The sequence below is a fragment of the Somniosus microcephalus genome, chromosome 6 (genome assembly GCF_052327205.1).
Source record: "Somniosus microcephalus isolate GS21.2 chromosome 6, FLI_Smic_1.0, whole genome shotgun sequence".
NCBI lineage: Eukaryota > Metazoa > Chordata > Chondrichthyes > Squaliformes > Somniosidae > Somniosus > Somniosus microcephalus.
This window is the reverse complement of record NC_140992.1, coordinates 62,689,362-62,717,044: the sequence shown is the minus strand read 5'-3', so window position 1 is coordinate 62,717,044 and position 27,683 is coordinate 62,689,362. Positions and strand designations below refer to the sequence as shown.

Sequence of the window (27,683 nt, the reverse complement as noted above, 5' to 3'; positions counted from 1 at the left end):
TCTGTTTTTATATTTTTTGCTAGTTTACTTCCATAATCTATCTTCCCTTTCTTAATTAATCTTTTAGTTATTGTTTGCTGGCTTTTAAATGCTTCCCAATCGTCTATCCTCCCACCAGATTTGACTACTTTATATGCCCTTGTTTTCAGTCGAATACTATCCTTTATTACTTTACTAAGCCACGGATGGCTGTCTTTTCTTTTACTCCCCTTTTTCCTCAGTGGAATATATTTATCTTGAAAGATGTGAAATAGCTCCTTGAATGTAGGCCACTGCTCTTGTACCATCTTACACTTTAATCTGTTTTCCCAGTCCACTTTAGTCAATTCTACTCTCATACCTTCATAGTCTCCTTTATTTAAGCTTAGTACGCTGGTTTGAGATCCAACTCTCTCACCCTCAAACTGAATTTGGAATTCAACCATATTATGGTCACTCATTCCAAGGGGATCCTTTACTAGGACATTTTTTATTAATCCTGTCTCATTACACAGGACCAGATCTAAGATTGCCTGCCCCCTGGTTGGTTCAGTTACATACTGCTCAAGGAACCCGTCCCTAATACACTCTATGAACTCTTCCTCAATGCTGCCATGCCCAATTTGATTAGTCCAGTCAATATGAAAGTTAAAATCCCCCATGATTATAGCTGTTCCCTTATTACAAGCCCCAACTATTTCCTGATTTATACTCCAACCAACAGAGTTGCAACTGTTAGGAGGCCTATAGACTACGCCCACTAGTGACTTTTTCCCCTTATTATTCCTTATCTCCACCCAAACTGTTTCACTATCCTGATCCTTTGACCCAATATCATTTCTGACTATTGCAGTGATTCCATCCTTGATTAACATAGCAACCGCACCTCCCTTTCCTTCCTCCCTTTCCTTCCTGTCTGTCCTTCCTAATTGTCAAATACCCTTGTATGTTTAGTTCCCAGTCATGATTATCTTGCAGCCATGTTTCCGTAATGGCCACCAGATCATACCCATGTGTAGTTATTTGCACCGTCAACTCGTCAATTTTGTTACGAATGCTGCGTGCATTCAGATAAAGAACTTTCAAATATGTTTTCTGACAATTTATTCCTGCTTTTACCCCTTTTACTACTTTACCTTTATCATTATACATTCTGTCCCTTCCTGACACGCTCTGGTTTTTAATTCCCCCACTGCTACCTTGCTCTATTGCCTTCTCCGCTGTCATTTTTATTTTTCGCTCTCTTAAAACCTCCCCCCCACTAATTAGTTTAAAGCCCTCTCTACAGCCCCAGTTATTCGATTCGCCAGGATTCTAGTCCCAGCACTCGCCAAGTGAAGTCCGTCCCAACGGAACAGCTCTCTCCTGTCCCAGTACTGATGCCAGTGTCCCAGGAAGCAAAACCCATTTCTCCCACACCAGTCTTTGAGCCACGCATTTAACTCTCTAATTTTATTTACCCTAGCCAAATTTGCACGTGGCTCAGGTAGTAATCCAGAGATTATTACCCTTGTGGTTCTGCTTTTTAATTTGGCCCCCAGCTGCTCAAACTCCCTCAGCAGAACCTCCTTCCTTGTCCTATCTATGTCGTTGGTACCAACATGGACCATGACAACTGGATCCTCCCCCCTCCCACTCCAAGTTTCTCTCCAGCCCAGAGGAGATGTCCTTAACCCTGGCACCGGGCAGGCAACACAGCCTTCGGGACTCTCGCTCTCGGCTGCAAAGAACTCTATCTATCCCCCTAACGATACTATCCCCTACCACTACAACATTTCTTTTAACTCCCCCCACTTGAATGGCCCCCCACTCCACGGTGCTGTGGCCAGGTTGCTCATCCTCCCCGCAGTCCCTGTTCCCATCCTCACAGGGAGTAAGAGCCTCAAACCTGTTGGACAAGAGCAAGGGCTGCGGCTCCTCCAACACTACCTCCTGGATCCCCGTACCTGCCTCACTTCTAGTCACACCATCCTGACCCTGGCCACGGACTACATCTGAATTAATTAATCTAATTGGTGTGACTACCTCCTGATACACAGAGTCCAGGTAACTCTCCCCTTCCCTGATGTGTCTCAGTGTTTGAAGCTCGGACTCCAGCTCTTCAACACGGAGCCGGAATTCCTCGAGCAGCCAACACTTACTGCAAATGTGATCACCGTGAGCATCAATGGTGCCCACCAGCTCCCACATATTGCAGCAGCAACACATCACCTGATCTCCCATTCTATGTAATTAATTAAATTTATTAATATTATTTTTAAATACCCTGTGCCCCGATTCTAGATGATGAATATCGCACCTTAGAAACTATAAACCACAGAGTTTAAGCTTAAAAAAGAGAGAAATACTTACCAACCAATCACTTACCCGCTTTCTGGTGACGTCACACTTGGATTACTTTTTATCTCTCTCCTTCCCTCCGAGTTCCGAGTTCGGAGACTGGTAGGCTTTACCTGGGTCTCTGGAGCCTTTTATAGCCCCGCTCTGCCGCTCGAGATTCCCGCCGACGCTGTGAGGCCTTACCTGGTCTGTGGGGCCTTTTATAGCCCCGCTCAACCGCTCGAGATTCCCGCCAACTTTCAGCAGTCTTCAGGCTCATGAACTCCTCTGTTCCTTCTGGCTCAGCTCATCCTGGCAAAAGCTGCACCTGATATTTCTCATTCTGACTTATATTGCAAATGTAAAACCAGAACGTTTGGGATCGCAACACCACTGACCCTTATTTACGTACGGTTTGCTTTGTTGGCTGTGCTCAGCAGGCAGACCACAGGAAGGGTCAAATTGTGTTTGGAAATTTGGGGGTATTGATATTGGGAAGAACTGGCAAAAATTGTTTCCACTCAGCATTTGATGGCCTGAAAATCGACTTAATCCAATTTAGCGTGATAAAAACACTGAAAACAGTGTGGAATTTTGGGGCTCATGGTACTGCCTGCTGCCACAGATAATATTAAATCCACAAGATGTAAGAAGTTGTGTAACAATGCCTTATGCTATGAAGCAAGGTTTGTTTTGTAATCCCATAGCTTTTGAAGTCAAAATACCAGCTGAATTAATCAGTGCTCATTAAAATCCAACAAGTGTAACTGAGTTAGGACATACACATTGAAAAAGAAAGAAAGACTTGCATTTATATAGCGCCTTTTGCGACCACCAGACGTTTCAAAGCGCTTTACAGCCAATGAAGTACTTTTGAAATGGAGTCACTGTTGTAATGTGGGAAACGCAGCAGCCAATTTGCGCACAACAAACTCCCACAAACAGCAATGTGATAATGACCAGATAACCTGTTTTTGTTATGTTGGTTGAGGGATAAATATTGGCCAGGACACCAGGGATAGCTCCCCTGCTCTTCTTAAAAGTAGTGCCATGGGATCTTTTACATCCACCTGAGGTAACAGATGGGGCCTCGGTTTAACGTCTCATCCGAAAGACGGCACCACTGACAGTGCAGCACTTCTTCAGCACTGCATTGGACTGTCAGCCTAGGTTTTTTATGTGCTCAAGTCCCTGGAGTGGGACTTGAACCCACAACTTTCTGACTCAAAGGCAAGTGTGCTACCCACTGAGCCGCAGCTGAAAGCACAGAAATACTGTATATATACATTACAGAAACAACAAATGGAATGTGAATCGACCATGAAGTTCTCATCTGATGATTCTCATCAACTCATTTTACCGGGTCTTTGAAGGTATTTTACTTCTTGTGATAACCTGAAAAAGAAGTCTCAATGCCTGAACCTCATATTTTGAAGTTCCTGAGTTGGTCATATGGTTTTCTTTATACTGCAGCATTGGCTGACCTTCACTGCCCTGAACTGCCAGGATTCTAAATCAATGCTTGCTTGGAAGGAACCACCAAGGAGTTTGAAATTGGTGATTCTGTTTAAGACTGCTGATACTGCATAAATGATGGAATATAAACTGTGTAGCAGGATGATTGAGGGCCGGTATGTCAGCTGCAGGCTGATGAGGGCCCTGATCCCAGAGGAAGGGTATGGTCCCTTTAAGAAATTCCCCTTTAAAGATAATAATTGCACCTGGAGGAGACATTCCCAGCCAGCTGAGCATGAAAGGCCGAGCACCAAGGGAAGTGAGGAGAGCTGAAAAACGTACTTTATGGTCTTGCTTTGTGCATTAGAAAAAGGTGTTTGAAACTTAGATTGTTCAAGGCCTACTGTTTGTAGGGGAAAGGGGGCTCCAAGATTGTAGGACCATGTAACAATTGTTAAAGGCAGAGAACACAACTGAAAGTGTTTATTTAGTTCAGGCAAATAACAATGACTGTTGAGTCACTGGGCTACTCAATGCCTTATGAAGTAGAAGATCCGTTTGTTACTGTAACACATGCAGTACTTGTCATGCTATAAGGTAGAGTAAAGTGCAAACTTACAGAAGGATGGTACTATAACTTAAGCAATTTGATGGAGCATCTGAAACTCACTACAGGAAGACTATTGCACTATTTCTCAATATGATTGAGCATAAGATATGTGACAGAGATGTAGAAGTAGTACAAATCTCATTTTTTTTTCTCAATGCTGCTTAACCACATGATATACATTTTAATGGGTTCATACCAAATCATGAATAATTATAGCAGTTGTACGATTCCCTCATACTGACTACAGATTTTAATGTGACTTTTACTTTAATTGTAGTACTTTAAATCAAATTCAGGAATACACTTCAATATTATATTCCCCAATGGCTAAAACAAATCCTAAGACAGTGCTAGTAAGGGGCAGAGGGGCATGTATTCACAGAACATACTTTCTTCTAATGTAATATTTAATATATAATACATGCTTCTAAGTTATTTTGTAACAATGCTTTCAATTATCAAAATTGTAAGCACAACTCTCACTTCCATCATGTATTCGTTTGTCAATTTCTGTAGGCTTATTTTCAAAGCTTTTGTAAACTTTGTAGAACATTATTGGCCTAGCATAATAATTCAGTATACATTTTTGAGTGTCAATGGGCATAAATCAGCGTAAACAATCAGAGCCCAAGGAAACGCTGCACCCACTCTAGTATATTCCTGCTTTGAGCCTTAAAATTTAAGTTTCAACTGATTTAACATTCATTCATGCATATAAGGCACAGTGGCCTAGAAATTCAGTGCCCTTAGCGCCGATTTTGCGGCGCTAGAGGGCCTAGCGCTGCAATTGGCGCCGGCGCCGAAATTGCCTGGGGCCCTTCCGCCGCGGTAGACCGGTAGCGCTGCGCCGGCACCGATGACGTCATCGGTGTGCGCAGCGTCCCGGTTGCCATGCCGACGGGCCCCAGCGCCGAAATTCAGTTGCGGCCGCCTCGCCCGTGGCAGCTGCAACTAAGACTCTGGCAACAGAGTCTTACATGACTTTGCGCCGGCGCATTAAAGGCACCGCGGCGGCCGGCCGCTTTCCCGCCGGCCGCCTGGCCGCAGCTCCCTCCCCGGACTTCCCCCCCACCCCCCCCGGAACAGAAGCAAGCCCGGCACTTGTCCGAGGTGCCGGGCTCATTTTTAAAAAGATTTTCGCGGGCCGCGGCCGGGTGCAGGCAGCTCCTCCTTAAGGGAAGGAGGAGGCCTGCACTTCCCGAACCTGCTGCACCGCAGCGGGCGCCGCAGCGCCGGAATAGCGCCGATATTCAGCGCGTAGCGCCAGTTTTCAGGCACAAACAGCTCTCAGCAGCGCCGGCAGCCGTTTGGGCGCAGAATTGGTGAATTTTGGGCCCGACCAGCGCGACTTAGCTCCGGCACTAACTTCCGGCGCTAAAGCCCTGGCTGCGCCAAAACTCAATTTCTAGGCCAGTATGTTTAAGAAGCTGCAATCGGGGAAGCTTTTGAATTTCTAATGTGATTTATACTTATGCCATAAAAAAGCTTTAAAAGAAACAGAAAATACAGAGAAGGTCTCAGTGAGGATAACATTTTTTTAAACGCTCAAAGCATTGCAATTAAAAGAACAGAAAAATGTCTTTCTTTGCTGCTGCACCTGACATTCTGGTGACAATGTTGAGCGACCCCCCAAACACATGCAATTGGAGGATACTCATATTTGAGAGGCAAGGGCGAAGCCAATTTTTTGGACGGAGATTCATTCAGATGGAGGGTTTGATGGACGGGCGTTAAAGACCAAGGGGACTTGGGCATATTGTAGTTAACCAGGTAACTTGCTTATGACACATAACTTGTTTGCACCTGGATTACAATAATGGGTAAAACAAAATTGCTTAGAATAAACTGCCATCTTTTCCATATGGACAACCAGTTATGTGACTCAAGGTCCTTGCAACTGATATCTGGAAAATCCCCCACAATAGGTTTAAACGCAATTAGAATAAGTAAAATCTAATTAAAATGGCATTTCTAATTAAGGCAACAACAACAACTTGCATTTATGTAGCACCTTTAATGTAGTAAAACATCCTAAGGCGTTTCACAGAAGTATTATCAGACATAATTTGACACCAAGCCACATAAAGATATAATAGGACAAGTGACCAAAAGCTTGCTCAAAGACATAGGACCTAGACAACTGAAGGCACGGCCACCAATGGAGGGGCAAAGGAAATGGGGGATGCACAAGAGGCCAGAATTGGAGGAACACAGATTTCTCAGAGGGTTGTAGGGCTGGAGGAAGTTACAGAGATAGGGAGGGACGGGTGGCCATGGCAGGATTTGAACACACGAATGAGAAGGCATTGCTGTGTAGATTTTTCTACCACGCTTTCAACCAAACAGGATTTGGGTGGTGCATAATTATCACATATCTGAATATTAGTGCACTGGCCCCACTGAACTTAGTGTTACCCTGATTTAAATAACGTGGGTGACTTCCCAGGGTGGATAACAACTCTGGTTGGGAGATCATCTGTTTGCAGGCAGGAAATCATGTGCTGCTGCAGGTTTTAAAGGCTTAAAGTGTTTGAAGCTAGAGGTTGCTTTTGTCAGCAGGAGTTCGAGGAAACTTGCCAAATGTCAAAGAAGTAGAGCTGGTTCTAGGGACCCATTTTTTATGGGGGTCACTGAAATATTATTGGAGCAAGTCGGCGAGAGGAGAGGGAGCACTTTTTTCAGTTGATACCATTGAGTACCCAGGGCGAATGGGAAGAAGTGGGCACTAATATAAATGTATTCTGCAATTCTGAGTGGACCTTGCTGCAAAAAGTTTAATGACTTCAACAGATTAGACAAGCTTGGATAACCTACTATAAAGTTATGTATTATGCAGTATACTAAGCATGAATGGCATATCAAATTACCATCTCTCACAATCAATTTTTAGTGCTTACCTTGAATACCCATTATACAGCAGGGTGCTCTGTGCAGCAGTAAACTTTCCTGTAAGTATTAATTTACTCACATTCTAAATGAATTTTCTCCAAACAAATCTTTCCATGTAATGCACGTACATAATGCATGTGCATTCAGTCACAGCCGCCATGAGCTGCATGGTGACAGCTGGATATACCTGTATGCCCTCCTGCCAATTTAAATTTGTCATCTCTTCTATTCTGTTTGTAGGAGAGGACAGCAAATAACAGTAGGAAGGGAGCCCTCATTGGAGTCGGGCTGCCAACCTATTTCTTCTTATCTTGTATGAGTATGCAGCCCCTGGGATTTCTAGAATGAGATGTTATCAAAGGAGCAAGAGATAGAGAAACAGGAGGCCTGCCCTTAGCTCAGATTTGTTGTCTTCTGCTTTTTCCTCTCCCTCACTCCCTGGCACCAAAGCATACAGTAAAGCACAGTATCATGTCACGCATTCTGCTGAAAGCTGTATCTGAGGTGCCCTTATAGGACAGTGTTCCTCTTCTCTTTTGAGGTGTGCTAGAGAAAGCACATTCAGGGTCCAGTGACACTGAGTAAGCCACTACCTCACAGCATGTAGCACCATTCACTCTAACCCTGCATAGCACCAGCCATCGGATGCCAGGGATTTCAATTCTGAGGTGGAGGAGGGTGCACTAGGTAATATATAGAGTATGAGTGGGTAAGAACAGATGGTGGTGGCAGAAGAGCATGAACCAACTGACTGGAGGGCCAGCTTGCATTTGTTTTCTGTTAATGAGGCCAATTATTTGAACGTGCTTTTAAAAGCAAGATTCTTTTTGCATATCAAAGATTGCTAGTGATTGGAGACCTTAACAAACAACATTCAACAGATGATGATTAGTGCGCTGGGGTGCACAACCCACATCTTCACAATGTTGATGGATGGAATTGCAACACTGCAGGCCACCATGGGATATCTGCAGGGGATTCCGCCCCCCCACTCCCCATTCCTCATGGTAGAAACCCCAAGGCAAGTTGTAATTTCTCTCAGCAAATCCTTAGATTCGTGCTATGGAAAATTTGGGCTCCAATATGTGACTGGCTCTTTCCCCAGCTTGGAGAGGTTTTGAATCTTGGATGGAGAGGTTTTGAATCTTGGATGGAGAGAGCTGTTGATTAGAGCTTCAAAAATTATGAAGGAGTGTACTTGGGTGTTCCAAACAGAAATAAGCTAGAGGTCAAAATCACATCACATTCAGTCCATTATCCTATTGAAATTAAGGCCGCGATTTTGCTAACCTCGGCGGGTCCGTGGCGGGCGACGTCGGTGGCGGGTCCTGGCCCCACTGCTGCCTCCATCCCTCTGTCTGAAATGAATTTCCCTTGATGGGGCTTGTTAAGCCTGCCTAGCGCATTTCCCGGCCAGTTAGAGGAAGTGGGTTTGATGACGCGTCATCAGCCGGTTTCCTTAAAGGGACCATGGCCTACTTTATTTTGATATTTGTGCTGTGTCAGTGTTCTACAGCATTGAGGTGCTGCAAACACTGACAATGACTGCAGAAAGCCACAGGGCTGCACCCAGGCTCTCTCATTACTCCCTCCAGTCACAGCACGCAGAGAGGTCCTCTTCCCTTCCCATGGGTGGAAGAGACCTTCCCAGGAGGTCAACACAGCCTGGTTGCACATTACAGAGGAGTACACAAGCAGGGATGTGGTCAGGAGGACCTGGGTGCAGTGCCGCAAACCTATCAAAGATCTCAGTAGATCACAAAACGTTAGTACAAGGCCACACTCAACCTCATCCTGCTGTGCCTCTCATCACATCCCCATCACTCTGCCTTCCCTACCCTACTCCTGCACATCCTTACTCACATCAACTTTCCTTGGACCTCCACCCATCCCTCTCTATCTATATTATCACTAGCCACCCCTCACACTCACCCTCATTCTAATGCAATCATACCAACTAACAATGCACAAGGGTAGGCACTTGGGTGTTTTATGCAATGTTCATGTAAAGTTTCTGTTAATGTGGTGTCAAAAATTGAAACCTTTATTTTCAACACTTTGCGTTCTTGGACAGATTTGTGTGCACCTTTGGAAGTGGCTTGGCGAGACATAATGGTACCCCCCGCAATGGTGATGAGTGTGAAAGGAATGGCTTGGGCATTGTAGGGATGCTTTATGGTGTTGATGTGGGGTGGTGCCAACTTGGTGCATCATGTGGCAGCCAGGGTGTACAGCATCAAGTGAAGTAAATCTGGCCATGGTGAAGCCATCTCTGGCCTCTGTCCTGTGCAACATCAGTTGATTGCGGAGAAGATTGGCATTGTTGTTGGTGCTGCTGCTGTGCCTGGTTCTGCTGGGGTTGGGGCTGATCGTGGTGGGATTCTGAGGACCACGGTGGGAGAGTATAAAGGGCACCCATGCTGATGGAATAGATGGCAGTTGAAGTTGAAATGACAGAAGCGATCAGTCAGTGGTGAGAGAGGTTGCTGCAATGAGATGACACTGACTGGAGAGTTTGCTCCAAACACTTGCAGCCTGCATAAAGTTCAACCTGTGTTCCAAAGGGAGAAAACAGCAGCCTCTGCACTTGCAAAGTGAACAAGTGTGAAGTGGGAGCTTTTATACTACATTCCAAGCTGTCAGTCATCAGCTGATTCAATGGCCACTCAACTTCCATCTCAGATTAACAAACGGGGTCCAGGAGCAGCATGGAAGTCGTGGGCGAGCTATAAAAGTGAAAAGGTAAGGTTAAATTCACTCCTAAGGGCTTGAAGCCAATAATTGTTTAAATTAGGTCCCCTGCTGCTGTCAGTCGAGTCTGCTCAGCGCTGGCAGACCCGACATTGGAAAAGGCAAGTGCGCGTGATCTGTCAGTGGGTTCCCGACCCGCTGTCAATCAAATCAAATTTCACTGCTGACCCGCCACCGATCCCATCCGCTGAGTACTGGCAAAATACTGACCATAGTTCCCGTGTCTTTGGGGCACAACCTACCAGTCTCCAGGAAAACCATGAGAAAAATGCATGTGATGTGCATTATGGATGCAGATCCAGCATTAGCAATTACCAGCGATACCATCAATCACTTATACCATGAATATTTCCATTTTTGGGGTGGTGATGACAAGAATATCTAGGCTGGTGTGGTTAAAACACTAGTCAATATTGTTTGTGCTATATTCCCAATAGAAAGAAAGAACTTGCATTTATATAACGCTTTCTACCACCTCAAGATGCCTCAAAGTACTTTTTTAGATTATTCGTTTATGGGATGTGGGCATCGCTGGCAAGGCCAGCATTTATTGCCCATCCCTAATTGCCCTTGAAAAGGAGGTGGTGAGCCGCCGCCTTGAACCGCTGCAGTCCGTGTGGTGAAGGAACTCCCACAGTGCTGTTAGGTAGGGAGTTCCAGGATTTTGACCCAGCGACGATGAAGGATCAGCGATATACTTCTAAGTCAGGATGGTGTGTGGCTTGGAGGGGAACTTGGAGGTGGTGGTGTTCCCATGCGCCTGCTGCCCTTGTCCTTCTAGGTGGAAGAGGGTTTGGGAGGTTTGGGAGGTGCTGCCGAAGTAGCCTTGGCATGTTGCTGCAGTGCATCTTGTAGACGGTACACCAGTGGTGGCAGAAGTGAATGTTTAGGGTGGTAGATGAGGTGCCAATCAAGCAGGCTGTTTTGTCCTGGATGATGTCGAGCTTCTTGAGTGTTGTTGGAGCTGTACTCATCCAGGCAAGTGGAGAGTATTCCATCACACTCCTTACTTGTGCCTTGTAGATGGTAGAAAGGCTTTGGGGAGTCAGGAGGTGAGACGCCACGGAATACCTAGCCTCTGACCTGCTCTTGTAGCCACAGTATTTATGTGGCTGGTCCAGTTAAGTTTCTGGTCGATGGCGGGGGATTCGGCGATGGTAATGCCATTGAATGTCAAGGGGAGGGATTAGACACTCGCTTGTTGGAGATAATCATTGCCTGGCACTTCTGTGGCGCGAATGTTACTTGCCACTTATCAGCTAACTAAGTACTTTATGGCCAACTAAGTACTTTTGAACTATAGTCACTGTTGTACTGGAAACACGGCAACCAAGTTGCGCACAGCAAGGTCCAACAAACAGCACTGAGATAATGACCAGGAGATCTGATTTAGAGATGTTGGTTGAGGGATAAATATTAGCCAGGACACTGGGAGAACTCCCCTGCTGTTCCTCGAATAGTGCACTGACATTGATTTTAAATATGATCTAACATGGGAAATATTAACAGGAGAGTATTGATATGTGTGTGTTAAAGTCAACATGATATTTGAGGTCATTTATGTTAAGCTTGAAGTTTTCAGCATGAAAGCTTTGTGAACTTTTTTATTGTGGCAAAACTTAGGAATTTATAATGGTACAAACCATAGAATTTATATTTAATTAATTGAAGTATTTTTGTCACTTTCTCAATTACATATTTATCACAATGATATTTTGTGCTAAGGAGTTCTCTTGATGTCCCAGAACAGAACTTGTGGATAAAACCAGGCAAGCAGAAACATATAAAACTGAAATAGTCTCATTAGAAAATTTATTGTAAGAGCTCATAAATCAGGAATTTACCTTATTGGCAAATTCAGTAACCAGTTCAGATTGTTGAAAAGGCTACATTGAACTTACTTTGAAGCAGATGAATAGAAAATCAATAAGGTTTTTAATCTTGCTAGGCAAGCAGAAGTATAAATTAAAGCTATTTCTTCATTGCAAAATAAATTTGTGTTGTCATGTCCTCTTAGTTGTTGATCCTCTTGAAGATTAGCAAGCACAAGGGCTTTTTCAAAAACACAGATGTATTCAACATGAATGCATTGTATTTTTGAGTATCTAACTAAAACTGTTTATGTAAGTTATGAGGTTTTATCTGCTACAGTGCTATATTAATATGGCTTTACGACAATCAGAAGTTTCTTAATTTAGAAACATATCTCACGTTACACAATACCATGATCTTCATTAATCAATCATACATTTCAATTAGATTTTGTGTGGATCTGATTTTTCTTTTTTGCTTAAATCATTCACTATTTTCAAATTTTAGTCAGCAAAAGCTGTAACTAACAAAAAGGAAAAGGATGAAGTGTATTACTTGGAAATAAGATATTTTGAAAAATTGTCTCGGGTGGCTAAATTCGGTTGATTTGTGCCTCCCGTTAGCGCCAGTAATGCCTCCTGCGAAATTCAGCGGGAGGTTAGCGGCGGCGCTAACCATTAGCGCGTGCGGCGCTACGCCGCTGGCGATGACGTAATCAATGTGCGCAGCGCCCCACTCGCGCCCGGGTTGTAATATTGGGTGGCGCCCCTCGACTTACCGCCGGACGCTATGTCCGCCGGGGTCAGGGGGGCCTACCTGCGGCCTGGGCGGTGCAAGTTAAAGGGGAGGTAGCGGGCGGCCATTTTTGTTGCCGAACGCCTGCCAGCACCTGCCCCCGTTGCTGTCCCCAGCCCCCGTGAAGCCCCCCCCCCCCCCCCGGTGGGGTGCCGGCTGCTCTCCGTGAGCCCGGCACTCCTCTTGAGTTTCCCAAAGGGGGCGCTGCCCAATTTTTACCCCTGGTTCTCTCTACACCATCCACCAACTGCAGTGATAAGACCAGGTGTGCTTCTTTCAGGCTTCCACCAGTGCTGCTTTTGAAGTTGGTTGTACGTTTGCAGCCATGAAGATTCTCCTTTCAGAGTTCCCTTCCTGCTTGTGTAGAAATCCCTGGGTTCTGCTCTGTACCTTTCCAAAGTTACTGCTGAGATTGGGAACTTAGGCTGGAATTTTCCCGGGTGGTAGCAGGCACGATCGGAGGCAGGTCGGGTGGGAAAGTTGTTGTTTTTGGGAGCGGGTCAGGAACCCGCTGTCATCCCGCTCCCACATCAACCGCATTGCCCTAATCAACCCTCTATGTTACCTCATCAAAAAACTCAATCAAGTTAGTTAAACACAATTTGCCTTTAACAAATCCATGCTGGCTTTCCTTAATTACTCCACACTTGTCCAAGTGACTGTTAATTTTGTCCCGGATTATCATTTTTAAAAGCTGCCCCACTACCGAGGTTAAACTGACTGGCCTGTAGTTGCTGGGTTTATCCTTACACCCTTTTTTGAACAAGGGTGTAACACTTGCAATTCTCCAGTCCACTGGTACCAGTCCAGTATCCAAGGAGGATTAGAAGAATATGGCCAGTACCTCCGTAATTTCCACCTTTACTTCCCTCAGCATCCTAGGATGCATCCCATCCGGTCCTGGTGACTTATCTATTTTACGTACAGCCAGCCTTTCTAGTACCTCCTCCTTATCAATTTTTATCCCATCCAGTATCTCAACTACCTCCTTTCACTATGACTTTGGCAGCATCTTTTTCCTTGGTAAAGACAGATGCAAAGTACTCATTTAGTACCTCAGCCATGCCCTCTGCTTCCATGCATAGGCCTCCATTTTGGTCCCTAATCGTCCCCACCCCTCCTCTTACTACCCGTTTACTATTTATATGCCTATAGAAGACTTTTGGATTCCCTTTTATGTTAGCTGCCAATCTATTCTCATACACTCTCTTTGCCCCTCATTTCCTATTTCACTTCCCCTCTGAACTTTCTATATTCAGCCTGGTTCTCACTTGTATTCTCAACCTGTCACATGCCCCCTTTTTCTGCTTCAACAAATTGGCTATCTCTTTCATCATCCAGGGAGCTCTGACTTTGGTTGCCCTACCTTTTCTCCCTCGTGGGAATGTACCTCGACTGTACCTGAACCATCTCCTCTTTAAAGAATGTTGGCCTTTATTGAAAGGGGATGGAGTATAAAAGTAGGGAAGTCTTGCTGCAACTGTTGGTGAGACCACACCTGGAGTACTGCGTACAGTTTTGGTCTCCTTATTTAAGGAGAAAGATACTTGCATTGGAGGCAGTTCAGAGAAGGTTCACTCGGTTGATTCCTGGGATGAAGGGGTTGTCTTATGAGGAACGGTTGAGCAGGTTGGGCCTATACTCACTGGATTTTAGAAGAATGAGAGGTGATCTTATTGAAACATATAAGATTCTGAGGGGGCTTGACAGGTAGATGCTGAGAGGATGTTTCCCCTTGTGGGGGAATCTAGAATTAGGAGGCATAGTCTCAGGATAAGGGGTCGCCCATTTATGACGGAGATGAGGAGGAATTTTTTCTCTCATAGGGTCGTGAATCTTTGGAATTCTCTACCCCAGAGAGCTGTGGAGGCTGCGTCATTGAATATATTCAAGGCTAAGCTAGACAGATTTTTGAACTGCAGGGGAATCAAGGGTTATGGGGAACAAGCAGAAAAGTGGAGCCAAGATCAGATCAGCCATGATCTTATTGAATGACAGAGCAGGCTCGAGTGGCCGAATGGCCGACTCCTGCTCCTATTTCTTATGTTCTAAAGGCAGCCCACTGTTTGATTACAGTTTTGCCTGCCAAACTTTGATTCCAATTTACCCAGGCCAGATCCATTCTCAACCCACTGAAATTGGCCTTCCTCCAATTAAGTATTTTTACTGTAGATTGCTCCTTGCCCTTTTCCATAGCTAGTCTAAACCTTATGATACTCTGATCATTGCTCCCTAAATGTTCCCCTACTGACACTTGCTCTACTTGACCCACCTCATTCCCCAGAACCAGATCCAGCAATGCTTCCTTCCTCATTGGGCCGGAAACGTACTGATCAAGAAAGTTCTCCTGAACACACTTCAGAAATTCTTCCCCCTCTCTGCCCTTTACACTATTACTATCCCAGTCTATATTAGGATAGATGAAGTCCCCCATTATCACTACTCTATAGCTCTTGCACCGCTCTGTAATTTCCCTACAAATTTGCTCCTCCATATCTTTCCCACTAGTTGGCAGCCTATAGGATACACCTAGTATAGTAATGGCACCTCTATTGTATCTCAACTCTAACCATATAGATTCTGTCCTTGACCCCTCCGGGACACCCTCTCTCTCCAGCACTGTAATATTCTCCTTAATCAATACTGCCACTCCACCTCCTTTCTTTCCTGATCACCTTATATCCAGGAATGATATGATATGAGTGACTGATGTATGCCATGTAACTCTATGGTATGTAATTCTGTCACCAGGTTGCTGAGATGTCCCCCGTCTCTGTCTCCTACTTCCAGCTCCAGATATTTCTAAAGTAGCCTCCTCTGCTGTTGTAAGGTTTGCAAATGATGGAGGGCCACTGCCGGTTCTCCCCCTCTCCCTCTTATTCTGGACTCTCTTTTCCTGCAAGGAGGGAAAGAAGAGAAGGCTGAGTGCGAGTGATGGAATGAGTGTAAAGAATGGATGGGTTACATTTTTAGAGGGAGTCTATGATGGAATGAGGTGCCAAAGCTAAGTGGCCTCCTTGTGTGTTAGTTGGTATGATTGGGTGAGTTTGAGGGGTGGCTAGTGAAATGGGGATATGATAATGTAGATAGCAAGAGAGGGATGGGTGGACATGCAAGGTATGTTGGTGTGAGTAAGGATGTTCAGGAGTATGGATAGAATGGCAGAGTGATGGGGATGTGATGAGAGGCACAGCAGGATGAAGGTGAGTGTGGCTTTGTACTTGCGTTTCCTGATCTAATGAGATCATTGAAACGTTTGCGGCCCTGCACCCGGGTCCTCCTGACCACATCCCTGCTGGTGACCTCCTCTGCAATCTCCAACCAGGCTGCTTTGGTCTCCTGGGGAGGTCCCTTCCACCCATTGGAAGGGAAGAGGACCTCCCTGTGTGCTCTGAATGAGTCATTGAAGAACCTGGGTGCAGACCTCTGCCTCTGTGCAGTCAGTGTCTGCAGCACTCCAATGCTGTCGTGCACTGACAGAACTATGTTACATTGACATTCAAAGCCAACGTGGCCATGGCCCCTTTAAAGATCCCGGCTGAAAATGCGTCATCGATGATGTCACCAGACCCGCACCATTTAATTGTGCCAGGCAACACGCAGGGCGGGCTTAATAGTCCCTATTAAAGGAAAGTCGTTTTCAGCAGCAGCATGGCCACCGCTCGCACTGGACTCACCCAGGTAGACAAAATTCCAGCCTTACTGCGTGGAAGACTACTTTATCAAACTCTCCCCTGTCCCACCTCTACACACTTTGATGTCAACAATACTGCACACCACATAGGTATATTTAAAATCTGAAGTTCGGCTGCTTAAATGATAATAAAAATGGATGCTTCCCTAGTGGCCATCTATGATATTCAGTTATGCCTCACGTGAGAGGAAATGGGATTTTGCTGGTATGAAGTTACGTGCATAAAATTTGACTGACTGAGCAGTATGAAAGTTGCTGTGTTCACAATAAAATTGAAGTGTTGCTGACATTCATGTTAGATTTCATCCAACGTTGCAGAATTTTGAAAGGCAGTGAGATAAAAAGACACAACTAAAATTCAATGGTTGACTAGTTTTGAACAAAGAGTGACTGACTGTATTCTTGCATTTTATTTGCCTACTTAACAACAGTCACTTCATTTCAAAATAATTCATTGTATGTGTTGTGCTTTGAGATGTGTAGAAGGCACCGTCAAAATTACAGGCTTTCTGGGGAGAAATTCAGTATCACCCCGTTTGGGGCGCAATTATCGGCCGGGCGCAAAGTTTAGTGCCTAGCGCTAATTATCGCCTCCGACTGCAAACTTGGCTTCTATCGCCCCTGGAGGTGACTGGAGCGCTAAATCAGGTGCTACACACCTCTCTTAAGGCGCTAACGCCGAGGAGTGAGGCGCTAACTAATAGCGCGGGCGAAGCTTATGTGATGCCAGTCAGCAATGGAACATAGACACGTTGGTGCCGGCCAGTTCTTAAAGGGGAGAGTCGATCTTGCTCTCCATCCACACCTTGCTCATTGCAGCCTTGAATCTCGGCGTGGAGAGACCTGTACATAATTCTGTTGGAAAGAACAATGGAGAGGCCCAGGGAAAGAGCTCAGAGTGCAGTCCCCACGGTCTCTTCTAAATCGATGCAAGGAAGGTCAAATCAAAATGAACTGCAAAGTGCTGCTCAGTCCCCAAAAGCTCCTTCACACAGTGTTGAATCTCTCCAGAAGTCTCTCTCTCTCTCTCTCTCTCTCAGAATGCGTGGTGCAAAATTATCACTGACAAAAAAAGTCAGGAAGCGGCCGCCTTTAAATAGCGCTCCCCCAGTCCCTTCCCAACTGCAAAACGTTCCCCTCAACCTGTCATTGCTAGCGGTAAGGCAGGGGGCACCACTCAACATCCGGTTCGGAGCGCTACCTGGGCATTGCATGTTAGACTGACGTCATGATCTGCGGGCGCAGGAGAATGTGACGGTAGTGTTTAGCGCCGCCACAAAATGTCTGATCAATTTCACGAGCGACGCAAACATCGCCGCGCCCGGGCGCTAGTTGCTTTATGCCCCATTAGCGCCCTCTTAGGGTGCTAACAGAAGGCGCAAAGCAACCAAATTTTTCCCCCTCTAGCTCTTATTAAATTGTGACCTTATTTGAAATGAAAAAATAATTTTGTGCCATTTAGAAAGCAATTAAATGGTATCAAAGCTACTGCAATCACAAAAAAAATTGTTCTACCAATGATAGCCATCTTAGATTTTAAGGAACCATTCATTTTAAAAGCAAGTCGCATTGACATTATGCAGTGAGTCAAATCTGGCAAAAAAAATTGAAATGACTATATACCAGACTTGCATAGAACAGAGGAGCATTACATAATTGTATGAAGCAAAGTTGAAACTTGGTTGCAGTTTACATAATGAGACCATCGTTCTGAATTTTTGAAGTGTGTTGCCCATCAGGCTTTTTCTTAACCCTTGTTCTCATGCTCATGGCTCGACAGCAGAGTGAACTCCTCAAGAACCAAAAATTGCATCCTTATTCACTGCCATGTATGGGTTAGCGTGCTCAGGTTTAACAATTAATCTGAAATTATGGTAAACCACTTACTGGATCATGTATGTGATGCCTATTGTGTTCTTTTGTCACCTCCTGAAATGGAAAGTAGCACATTGCTGGACCAAAGGATACAGGTTAGAACTACTTCAGATTTATTTACAGCCAAAAAGGTTGAAGCAAGTTACTAAACAACACAATACCAAAAAAACAGCAGAAACAGTTTGAAAGGAAAAGTTACATGTTTCTCTTTTATGGGGTAATTTTACCTTTCAGCGATAGTGTAATATGAATGAAATCGGATCAGCCGCCCATTATACACCCCGCCTGATTTTTCTTTCCACTGAAATCAATGGGAACAAAAATCCGGCGGAGCGTAAAATGGGCTGTCGATGCGTTGTCACCCATTTTGCGCTACCACCCAAGACAAATTTATGCTTAAATCAGTAAATCAATAATCAATTGACTATTGCTATAAACTTTAAGCATAAATTCATGCTCCCAGTGTAGAGCGTGGCCTTGTAAGGGGTTGTTTTAACGAGCTTGTGGTGTGCGAGATCGGTTTTTGATTTCACACTGCTTGTGAGCGGTTCCGAAGCGCTCCCCCCTCACCGGTTCTAGACACTGGGCTTATTGCCAGACCATCTTGATGTGTTGGCCCAACTTGTGACTCGGAAGACAAATGGATCAGGTGAGACAAGGTAAGTTTTAAATCAAAGGTATCTTTATTTTTAAGGAGAATAAAACAGAGAATGAAGAAACAATGCAGACAAAAATCATGAACACGCCTCTCAATGGGAACTAAAATTTAATACACAAGAGTTACTTTGACTATCATAATACATCAATTCTAGATCAGCGATATAATAAAACGGGGGTGGAGAAAGCGCACGGCACAACGAAGGATGAATAACACTCCCGAATTACAAAGCCCTTAATATTAAAAACCCTCCCGTCTCTACAGTATACCTCAACTAGATCAGCTAGGTGAAGTTGGGCCTCTATGCTCACCAGGGGTTTTAAAAACTGTCCTTGACCTTGGTGCTCCTGTATCGTCCGGGATCTCCAATCTTCCTTATGGGACCGGCTCCTGAACCTGCTCTCCTGCTCGAACTTGTAGGCCCTCTGTGCTCCTCGAACCTCACCAGGGTTTTTTAAACTGTCCTTGACCTTGGTGCTCCTGTATGAAACTGTGTTTTTTGTCTCTTTTCCCCCCACAGTTATACTGTTTTCTTGCCCTTATCTTGGCGCCAAACCAGGGGTTTTCTTTTGTTAAAGTAATGGGCAGGCTGCTTTGACAAAAGCGGGTACTTTATTTTAATGTCTTGTAAATGAAACTAATGGGATCTGTCCTGTGTCCCTCTGAGTTTGGTACAGATAATGGGTATTGTCTGTGCTCTGTGATTTCAGTGATGGGTTTATGTTTATCTGGCGATTAACATGACCTTTTCAAGTGCAAGTCCTTTGTTTTTGACTTCGTTACTGCTGCTACCTTTATTACCATATCAATTGCAGTCAGTTCTGGAATCTTCTAATCGGTGGCGACTCAGGTTTCTTTAAGATACTGCAGTGGTATGTCCTTCTGAAATGAGTCATGTGATCTGCCAACTCCATCTTGTGTTCATAAAATGTGGCCATTTCAGGGGTTTTACAATGTAGACTGTATTTTCCTGGATTTTTGCGAATCCTACAGCCTGCCAGGATCATTTAATAGAATACTGGTGGAGCGATCAACAACAATAGCTCAACAATAGTGATCAAAAACTAAGTCAAAAATGTGTGTTTTAAGAAGTTGACAGAGAAATGGAGAGATGGAAGGATTTAGGGAGGGAATCTGAGAGTACGCTGAGGCAGCTGAAGGCTCTGTTTCCAATGGTGAATGGAAGAAGGATGCACTAAGGCCAGAGTTAGAGGACAGAGAAACGTGCGACGGGATATAGTAGTGTAGGAAGTTGCAAAGATAGGGAGGGGTGACAATGTGGTGGGATTTGAAATTTCACATTTCAGATGTGTTCAGCGATGGGGGAATGGGAATGGCAGCTAGTGTGGGACCAGGTAGAAGCAGTTGAGTCTTGCATATGTTGAAGTGTTTAGAGGATAAAGGATGGGAGGCCAGCAATGAGAACATTGAACTAACCTTACTGGTGCTAAACCTCTGTGATGGGGTGCAGCTTTGCTGCAACTTTATGTTTAATACATTTAAAATAACATGCAACTTTAGAAAAATAGTAATTGTTTAGAATTGAGCAGATTGGATCATACCACTATGGAATAATGGGATAAGTAACACTTTGCCATGTTTTGCAGTTTTTTCTCATGAAAAAACTGGGATATAAGCAATTTTAATGCATTTTTGGCAGAAGTTTGTCTGAAAGGGAAAAGTTTTCTCAGCCAGCTCCATGCTGGGTTTTCTGTCTTTCTTCCTTTCTGTCTTTCTCATGCAAATATAACTTCCCAATACTCATGCTCTTTCATTTCTAAAAAAAAAATCAGTTTTCATCACAAAAAGCACATTAATTAGTTAGTTAATTTAATGCAATTGAAACTGATTTATTATTGCTTTTTAATACTTCCATTTGTCAGTCTCTTGCTGTGCTACCCCAATTCAGCTAAATCAGCAATTTTCCTATTCGAATGCATTGAGAGTTAATTTTTGTCCAAGCAAATGCTCCCTTTAACCTTTTGTTCTCTTGAACAACTGATCTATTAATTGGCATGCACGGTAATTTAAAAAATGTGTCAAAAATGCCTTACAGTTACATTTATATTCTTGAAGCCTAAGACTTCACAGTCTCATTGGATGTTGTGTTTCTGATGCATTCCTTTACACACAATTTATTTCAAATTGCATGACCATGTAGTTTGTTGAGCAATAGCAGTAATCCCTCCTCCCCAATAATTCCTGTGAATCACAGAGCTAAAACATATGTAAAAAAGGCAAGCAAAGAATGTTAGGCCCATCAGTGCTCGTGCTATGGTGAAACATAAGGCAGCGCCCTCTCCAATTTCCAGTAATGCTAACTCCTGGAATAGGCAAAAAAACAGAACAAAACCTGTACCCAATCCAGGAACAAAACTCTTCAGCACCATAAGACAATTAAACAATCCACAGCTCTCCCTGAGAAAATAAATACTTCCCGGCATCTAACCTGACTCGTTGCCTATGCATTTTATAGGTATAGCCTCTAGTCCTGCTGTAACTATTCAATGAGAAGTGTGATTTCCAACATTATTTGTGAAAAATGTAACAGGCAATTAGAGCACAACTGCTTTATAATTCCGTAAGAGTTTATAAGATATGAAATTGCTGGTGTAGGTCACAAATAATTGCAGTTGAGAAAGTCTATTTGACCCATCTTGATTCATTCATGCAGAGAGATCCTAATGTCCCAGTATTGTAATATCCAATTGTTTTTAAATGATTCCAGGGCTTTTGCCTCCACTACTCTAGCTGGAAGTTTATTCCATACCTTGATCACTCTTTGTGTGAAGAAGAATGTCTGATATCACTCCTAAAGTTACCTTTTACTACAGGAAACTTTCTGGTATCCGGCACGGACGGGACCGACGTGTTGCCGGTTCATCAACAATTCCGGATAACCGAACACTATAGTAAAAGATACGGAGCTCAGAGCTCCTTATAAAGCAACAAACCTGCAACAGCTTCAAAACAATCGGCACAAGTTGCAAGCGTCTCTGTAGCTTAGCAACAGCTTCAGCTACACCCTTGCACAGCAACAAATGGAGTAAAAAAAGTAACTAAAAGTAAAAAAAGTTACCTGAACTGACTCCTGAATTTTGACGGTGGATAGAGCATTCCAGTTATTTAGGGGCCGGTTAATCGAAAGTTTCCTGTAGTTTGAACCTGTGTCCTTTAGTTCCACTCCCACAATTTAAAGTAATACTCCGGGTTCATTTTTTCTACACCCTTAACAATCTTGTATCTCTGTAAGATCACCTCTCGTATGCCTTCTTTCCAGACTGAAAAGCCCAAATCTATGCAGTTTTTCTTCATAGCTCAGACCAAAACACTGGGGATCAATCTTGTGGGTTTTTTCTGCACTGCCTCCAGCACTTGAATGTCTCTCTTGTTTCTTGGTGACCAGAACTGGACACAGTATTCAAAGTGCTAGTTGACGAGAGTACTATACAGTTTGATCATTACCTCCTATGATTTATGTTTTACTGTTTTGGTTATGTATTTCAGCATTGTGTTAGCTTTGTTGATTACTACTTTGCATTGGTTGGACAAGAGACTCTTGTGACTTTTTCAGCTTCATCTTTTGCCTATTTTAGTACCATTCAGAGTGTATGCATGTTGTCTATTTTTGTTTCCTATGTTTAGCACCTCACACTTGTCTGCATTAAATTTCATCTGCTATTGTTCTGCCGACTTACACATTGACCCCGATCTTGTCTTGGAGGCGCGTTCAGTGCCGTGGGGATGGAGTTATGGATGGGAAACCCGGAGGTACAGGTTTCCCGAACGTCCTGCAGTTTTTAGCTTTTAAATTTTTCTGTTGGTTTCCTGCCCGACAGTCAGCCTGATTGACAGGCTGGATGCCTGTCGGGCGAGAACGCCTGCAGCACAAGGGAAACCCAGCCGACTGTGGTTAAAAATAAAATCACTGTTGAAATGAAGGTACGCACCCTCCTTTAAAGGTTTCAACAACCGACCTGCCTCCTGCGAGTGGATTGGTCACGCGCCCCTCATTCCACCTTCATTAAAACTGGAAGTAGGTGGGTTTGGTTCCTGTTTAACCTCCCGAACCAAACCCACCAGTTTCTGGTGGTTAAAATTACCCCCATTTTTTGTCCAACTCATTTTGCAAGTTCTAGCTACCCCTTTCAATTCCACTGCCCCATCTAAATTGGTACTATCTGTGAATCTGACCACTTTGCATTGAGTTTCTAAATCCAGGGCATTTATTTCAATTAGAAACAGTTGTGGTGCCAGCACTGAACCTTGAGATACCTCATTCCAAGATAACTCCTCTAAAAGGTACTCTGCAGATTTTTGGTTGACATTATTATGAAGGATTGTTCCAACATTATGAACTTTTTTTTCAACCTAGGCATGTTTATGTTATTCCGTTCTTCACGTGGATCTTGTCTTTTGGAATTATTCTGGCTCAAGCTATTATACAGCCAATCACTTCCATTTTGACACTGGTAAAAGGAACTCTGTTAATCATCACAGTGAGTATAATATTCTGCAAACATTTGCTTTGGTCTAACCATGTACAGCATGCATTTTTAAAATTTTAGTTTTTAAATGAATTATCTTCATCAGTTCCCATATGTGAAAGACAAAAATAAACAGATATCAGACTCCTCTTAATATATTACTTATTGTGCATTTCCTCTAAGTAAGTTCAGAAATTCTTCTGCACAAAAGAAAAAGCGTTGATGATATGCCACCTACTCTTATTTCATTAGTTCTATATGTCAGTTTAAAAATAATTCCCTTTTCTTGTGCAGCATGGATATCGCTAAGAAATAATTCAAATGTTGTTTTATTTCATTGCTATTAAATGTCACCATAAAGGATTATTATGGGATATAACTTCAGTGAGGGTTCCCTGACAACCCACAGTAACTTTAGTGGAAGATCGGTAGGAATCCAGAGAAAGAAGTCAATGGAAATAAAAATCGGGAGAGATGTGAAACGAGCTGCCGATTCACTATCACCTGCTTCACGCTATCACATAAAGTCAAAATCTAACCCAATGTGTTAAGTTCCTCTACTAAAATAGCAGACAAAGAAAAGCCATTTAAACCTGTCCAGTGTGTGTCTGCTATGATCGCCAACAGTCAATTCTGGCAAACATTATTTGTTTGACTGTCAAAAAAGTTTGCTTTTCTGCAGTGGAAATAAAAATCATTTCACAATGCAATGATCAAAAAGCACAAAAGAAATCACTAAAAATATGGTTGGCAGGAATGGAGGGCTGAATTTAGTGCTTTCAGGTGGACCTGACTGCCTCCAGTCTGGGGTTTGCAATCTATTGAACTCTAATTGATTATTAATATCACTCATCATATCTTCCCCATGGATATTGGTTACTCTAATATGGGTGCTGTGGGCTTACTCCCCGAGACCATATAATGACAGAGACCTCCACCGGAACCGTGTAAGTAAAGTTTCAGAACGTAGCTAGGCAGTACAACTCGGCACAAACTGGTCAACTGTCTGCTTTATACATCATAGTAGTACACAGTAGTAAAATATTGCTAAGCTGGTAGCTGAATACTTGAATAACATCCAAGTAAAAAAGGACCGAAGCCAAATAGGAAACACACAAGTTTTTTTCTTAAACTTAAAGATTTGTCTCTGTTATGTCCCAAAACCAGGCATGAATGGGATGTAAAGGGAGGTGTGCCAGTCGACCACCTGCCCCCGCCCCCCGAGAGCATCACTACGATACGTAAATGCCTGTCTAACCCTTATGCTACATGTTTTTCCAGAAGCTCATATTGGTATTGCATGATCAAAAGCTAACATTCTCTGATTGGCCTTCAGGCCCTGGCACATCTACCATACAAAGACCATGGGGTCAGCAGAGAGGAAGATGCAGAGCTGCGCCATCTGCTGTTGGGACACTTGTGGCTACAATGCAGCATAGGGCTGTATATGCAACTAAAGTAATGGTCAGCTTGGCCTGAAGTTTGGCTACACTTCCTTTTTAGCATGCTGATGTCCTGACCTAATTAGATTGTGAGAGATATGAGTGGCTCTTGTTTGCCCTGGCTTGCTAAAGTTATGTAACACCCAGGGGCAGAAATTTGACTTGTGCACAAAACAAACAGCAAGTAGGCGAAGCGGTTGCTTCATATGCCGGCCTGAGCCAAATTTGTCCCGATGCAGCTCTCCGGCTCCTCCCAGCTCAACAGAAATGTAACTATTACAGTAAAAAGTTTCTTGAGTGGCCTCCAACTGCCCCTTTAAGGACCGCTGGTTAGGCCGCTCAAGACCTCATACAACTAGGTGAAGCTGGTGTGGCACAAATATTTTACACCCGGTAAACGGACAAAGGTAAGTTGAATTTCTCTCCCCCAACCCAGCATTGAACATACAGGGCTGGATTTTGTCAGTGTGGGCGGGCTATGGCGTGTCAGGTGGAAATTGTGTCAGGACCCTGACTCCTAAGTGTTGTGTTAAAAAAGTGGGATTTTCCCCTAATTGGGCAATTGATTTCCTGCGTGTGGGAACCACTGGCCCAATGAGTATTTTCATACAGAAAGTCGCCTCCAATGACATCATCAATGCTGTTGGATTTAAGGCCTGCAAGCAGCCTTGATTCTTCTGGAGACTGCAAAAGCTCTGCAATTTATATGAAGGAGTTGAATTGTGGAAAATGTCGACGATCAAGCAAAAGTGTGCTCCTCGATTTGCTGAGCCCGCCCTCCAAGCTCTGGTGCACAGAGCCAGCTGTAATAAAGAGGTGCTGTTCCCTTCCTCAGGGAGAAAAAAAGCACCCCAGCAGACAAAAGCTGTGTGGCTACAAGTGGCCCAGGAGGTCAACTCTGTATTAATGAGCCGCAGAACCTGGCTGCAATGCAGGAAGAGGTTTCATGACATTCTCCACACAGGAAAAGTGAGTATGACTTTCCCATCACCCTCAATCTGATCCCCATTGCCTCTCCTCACCAGCACTCTGCTTTGCCAACCTCTTCCTCCACATCCCACTTGACACTTACACCCCTGCACCCTTACCTATTCCCTCTCTATGGTCAAAGTCACTTAACTATTCTACCATGCAGCCCTCACACTCCCTATCACTGTGATGCAATGACAACAACAACTTACAACACACAGCGAGGGCCCTTTGTATCCTTCTAAGCATCTATGCTATGGATTCTCTACACTCACTCCTTCATTCTCACTCAAACTCCACTTGTGTCCCTCATTGCAGGAAAAGAGAGCCCACAATAAGAGGGAAAGAGCCATGACAGGAGGAGGGCCACCCTCAGTAGCCCAGCTCACCCCCTGGGAGGAGGCGGCCCTGGAAATTGCTGGAATCAAGGAGGATATCCAAGTGGGGGACAGACAGATGGGCGCATCACAACAAGCTGGTGACAGAATAGTTTGGAATCTCTCTCATTGACGTAGCATGAGTCACTGATAATGATTCTGATGCTCTAACAGATTGACTTATGATCATCTGCAATATTCAATGTGCATGTAACCTTGGCCTCACATCTCTAACTCTTTCCTTTACTCCCCCACAGGACCATCGAAAGCCCCCATCCCCACTATCCAGGAGGAACAGCCTGAGCTTCCAGACTCCTTAACGAAGCTGCAACCTCTGAGGGTGCAGCGTCAGCAGAATTCAGCGCACCCAGCACCAGCGCAGACACTCACACCTCGGTGGGACCTTCGCGAGATAGAGTAGTGTTGTCACCTGGTGTATCACAGCTCACAAGTGAGCATCAACAGATGGTGGAGACAGGGACAGCAGTGGAGAGTCCTTGTCGGAGGGCGCAGGACTTTGCCAGCTCAGCTCCGCTGCATGTCGACCCTGTGCCTCTGGGTCCATCCAGCAGGAGAACGGTGCTGAAACTCCAGGAACAGGTGCAGGAGTCTCTGGCAGGTTTTGTCTCCAGGGTCACTGCGAGTGTGGAGCGAATGGAGGAGTCCATCGCGAACATGAGCAGAGCCTTTGTGGAGGCATTGGCGCATGAACGCATCACCGCGTAAAGGATGGCAACCTATGTGGAAAGGATGGCTACCTCCATGGTAAGGCTGGCTACCACAGAGGAGAGGATGGCTACGGTAGAGGAGAGGATGGCTACGTCCATGGAGGAGCTTAGTCGCCAGGGTATTGAAAACATGGTCATTATTCAGAATAGAATGACATCTCTTGAGGAGCGATGGTCAGCTATTGAGCAAACAAATCAGACTTTCATGCAAGTCCTCTGGAGTAGGACCTCCAGTGCAGAAACGGGTCCTCAGGTGCTGTCAAGCCACTTGCTAACTCTGAAGTGGGGCTGACCCATGAGAGGGATGTTGGTGGCAGACAACAAGGAAGTGGGGGCTCTTCTCCAAGCATTCACATGACCATACCACAGCAAAGCCCTCGGTCAGAGCCCCACCAGAGTCCACCCAACTTAGAGGGGCGTCTCAGCCCCTGCACAGCTGCAAGAGCAGCTGACTGTTGGCGAGCCCACACAGGTTCACCACCCCAGAGGACGCCCACCAAAGGCGTCGAGACAGGAGCAGCAAGAGAGTAAGCAAGGGGCCTCCACATCTGCTGAAGCCACAGGGGAAGCACCACGTAGGAGCATGCGTAAGAGGAAGATAAAGCAGAAGTAGTCACAAGGGTAGTTACTTGGGTGCTGTGTTGTTTTGGTTTTGGACCAGCCATCATTGTGATTGTATTATGAAGTGTTTTGATGGCAAACTGTTAAAGTTGTGGCCTGTGTCATTTTGCAAATGGGACGTTCACATTGAGGGCTTAGGGTGCCTTGCGATTGTCAGAATGGTGGTCAGAGTGATAGGATTCCGCAGGTTCTTCTCCATTGTCGATGCTCTGGTAAGAAGGA

General features: G+C 44.5%; 1 protein-coding gene across 4 annotated transcripts in view; it reads left to right on the top strand.

Moving 5' to 3' along the window:
- Window positions 1-27,683, top strand: part of LOC147115764 (uncharacterized) — a 500,089-nt gene that overhangs the window by 262,530 nt on the left and 209,876 nt on the right. For all 4 annotated transcript variants that reach the window (XM_085990285.1, XM_085990282.1, XM_085990283.1 and 1 more), the window contains one exon: window positions 23,213-23,336. In XM_085990285.1, coding sequence (XP_085846411.1) covers window positions 23,213-23,336 — 124 coding nt within the window. The remainder of the gene's footprint in view (window positions 1-23,212; window positions 23,337-27,683) is intronic.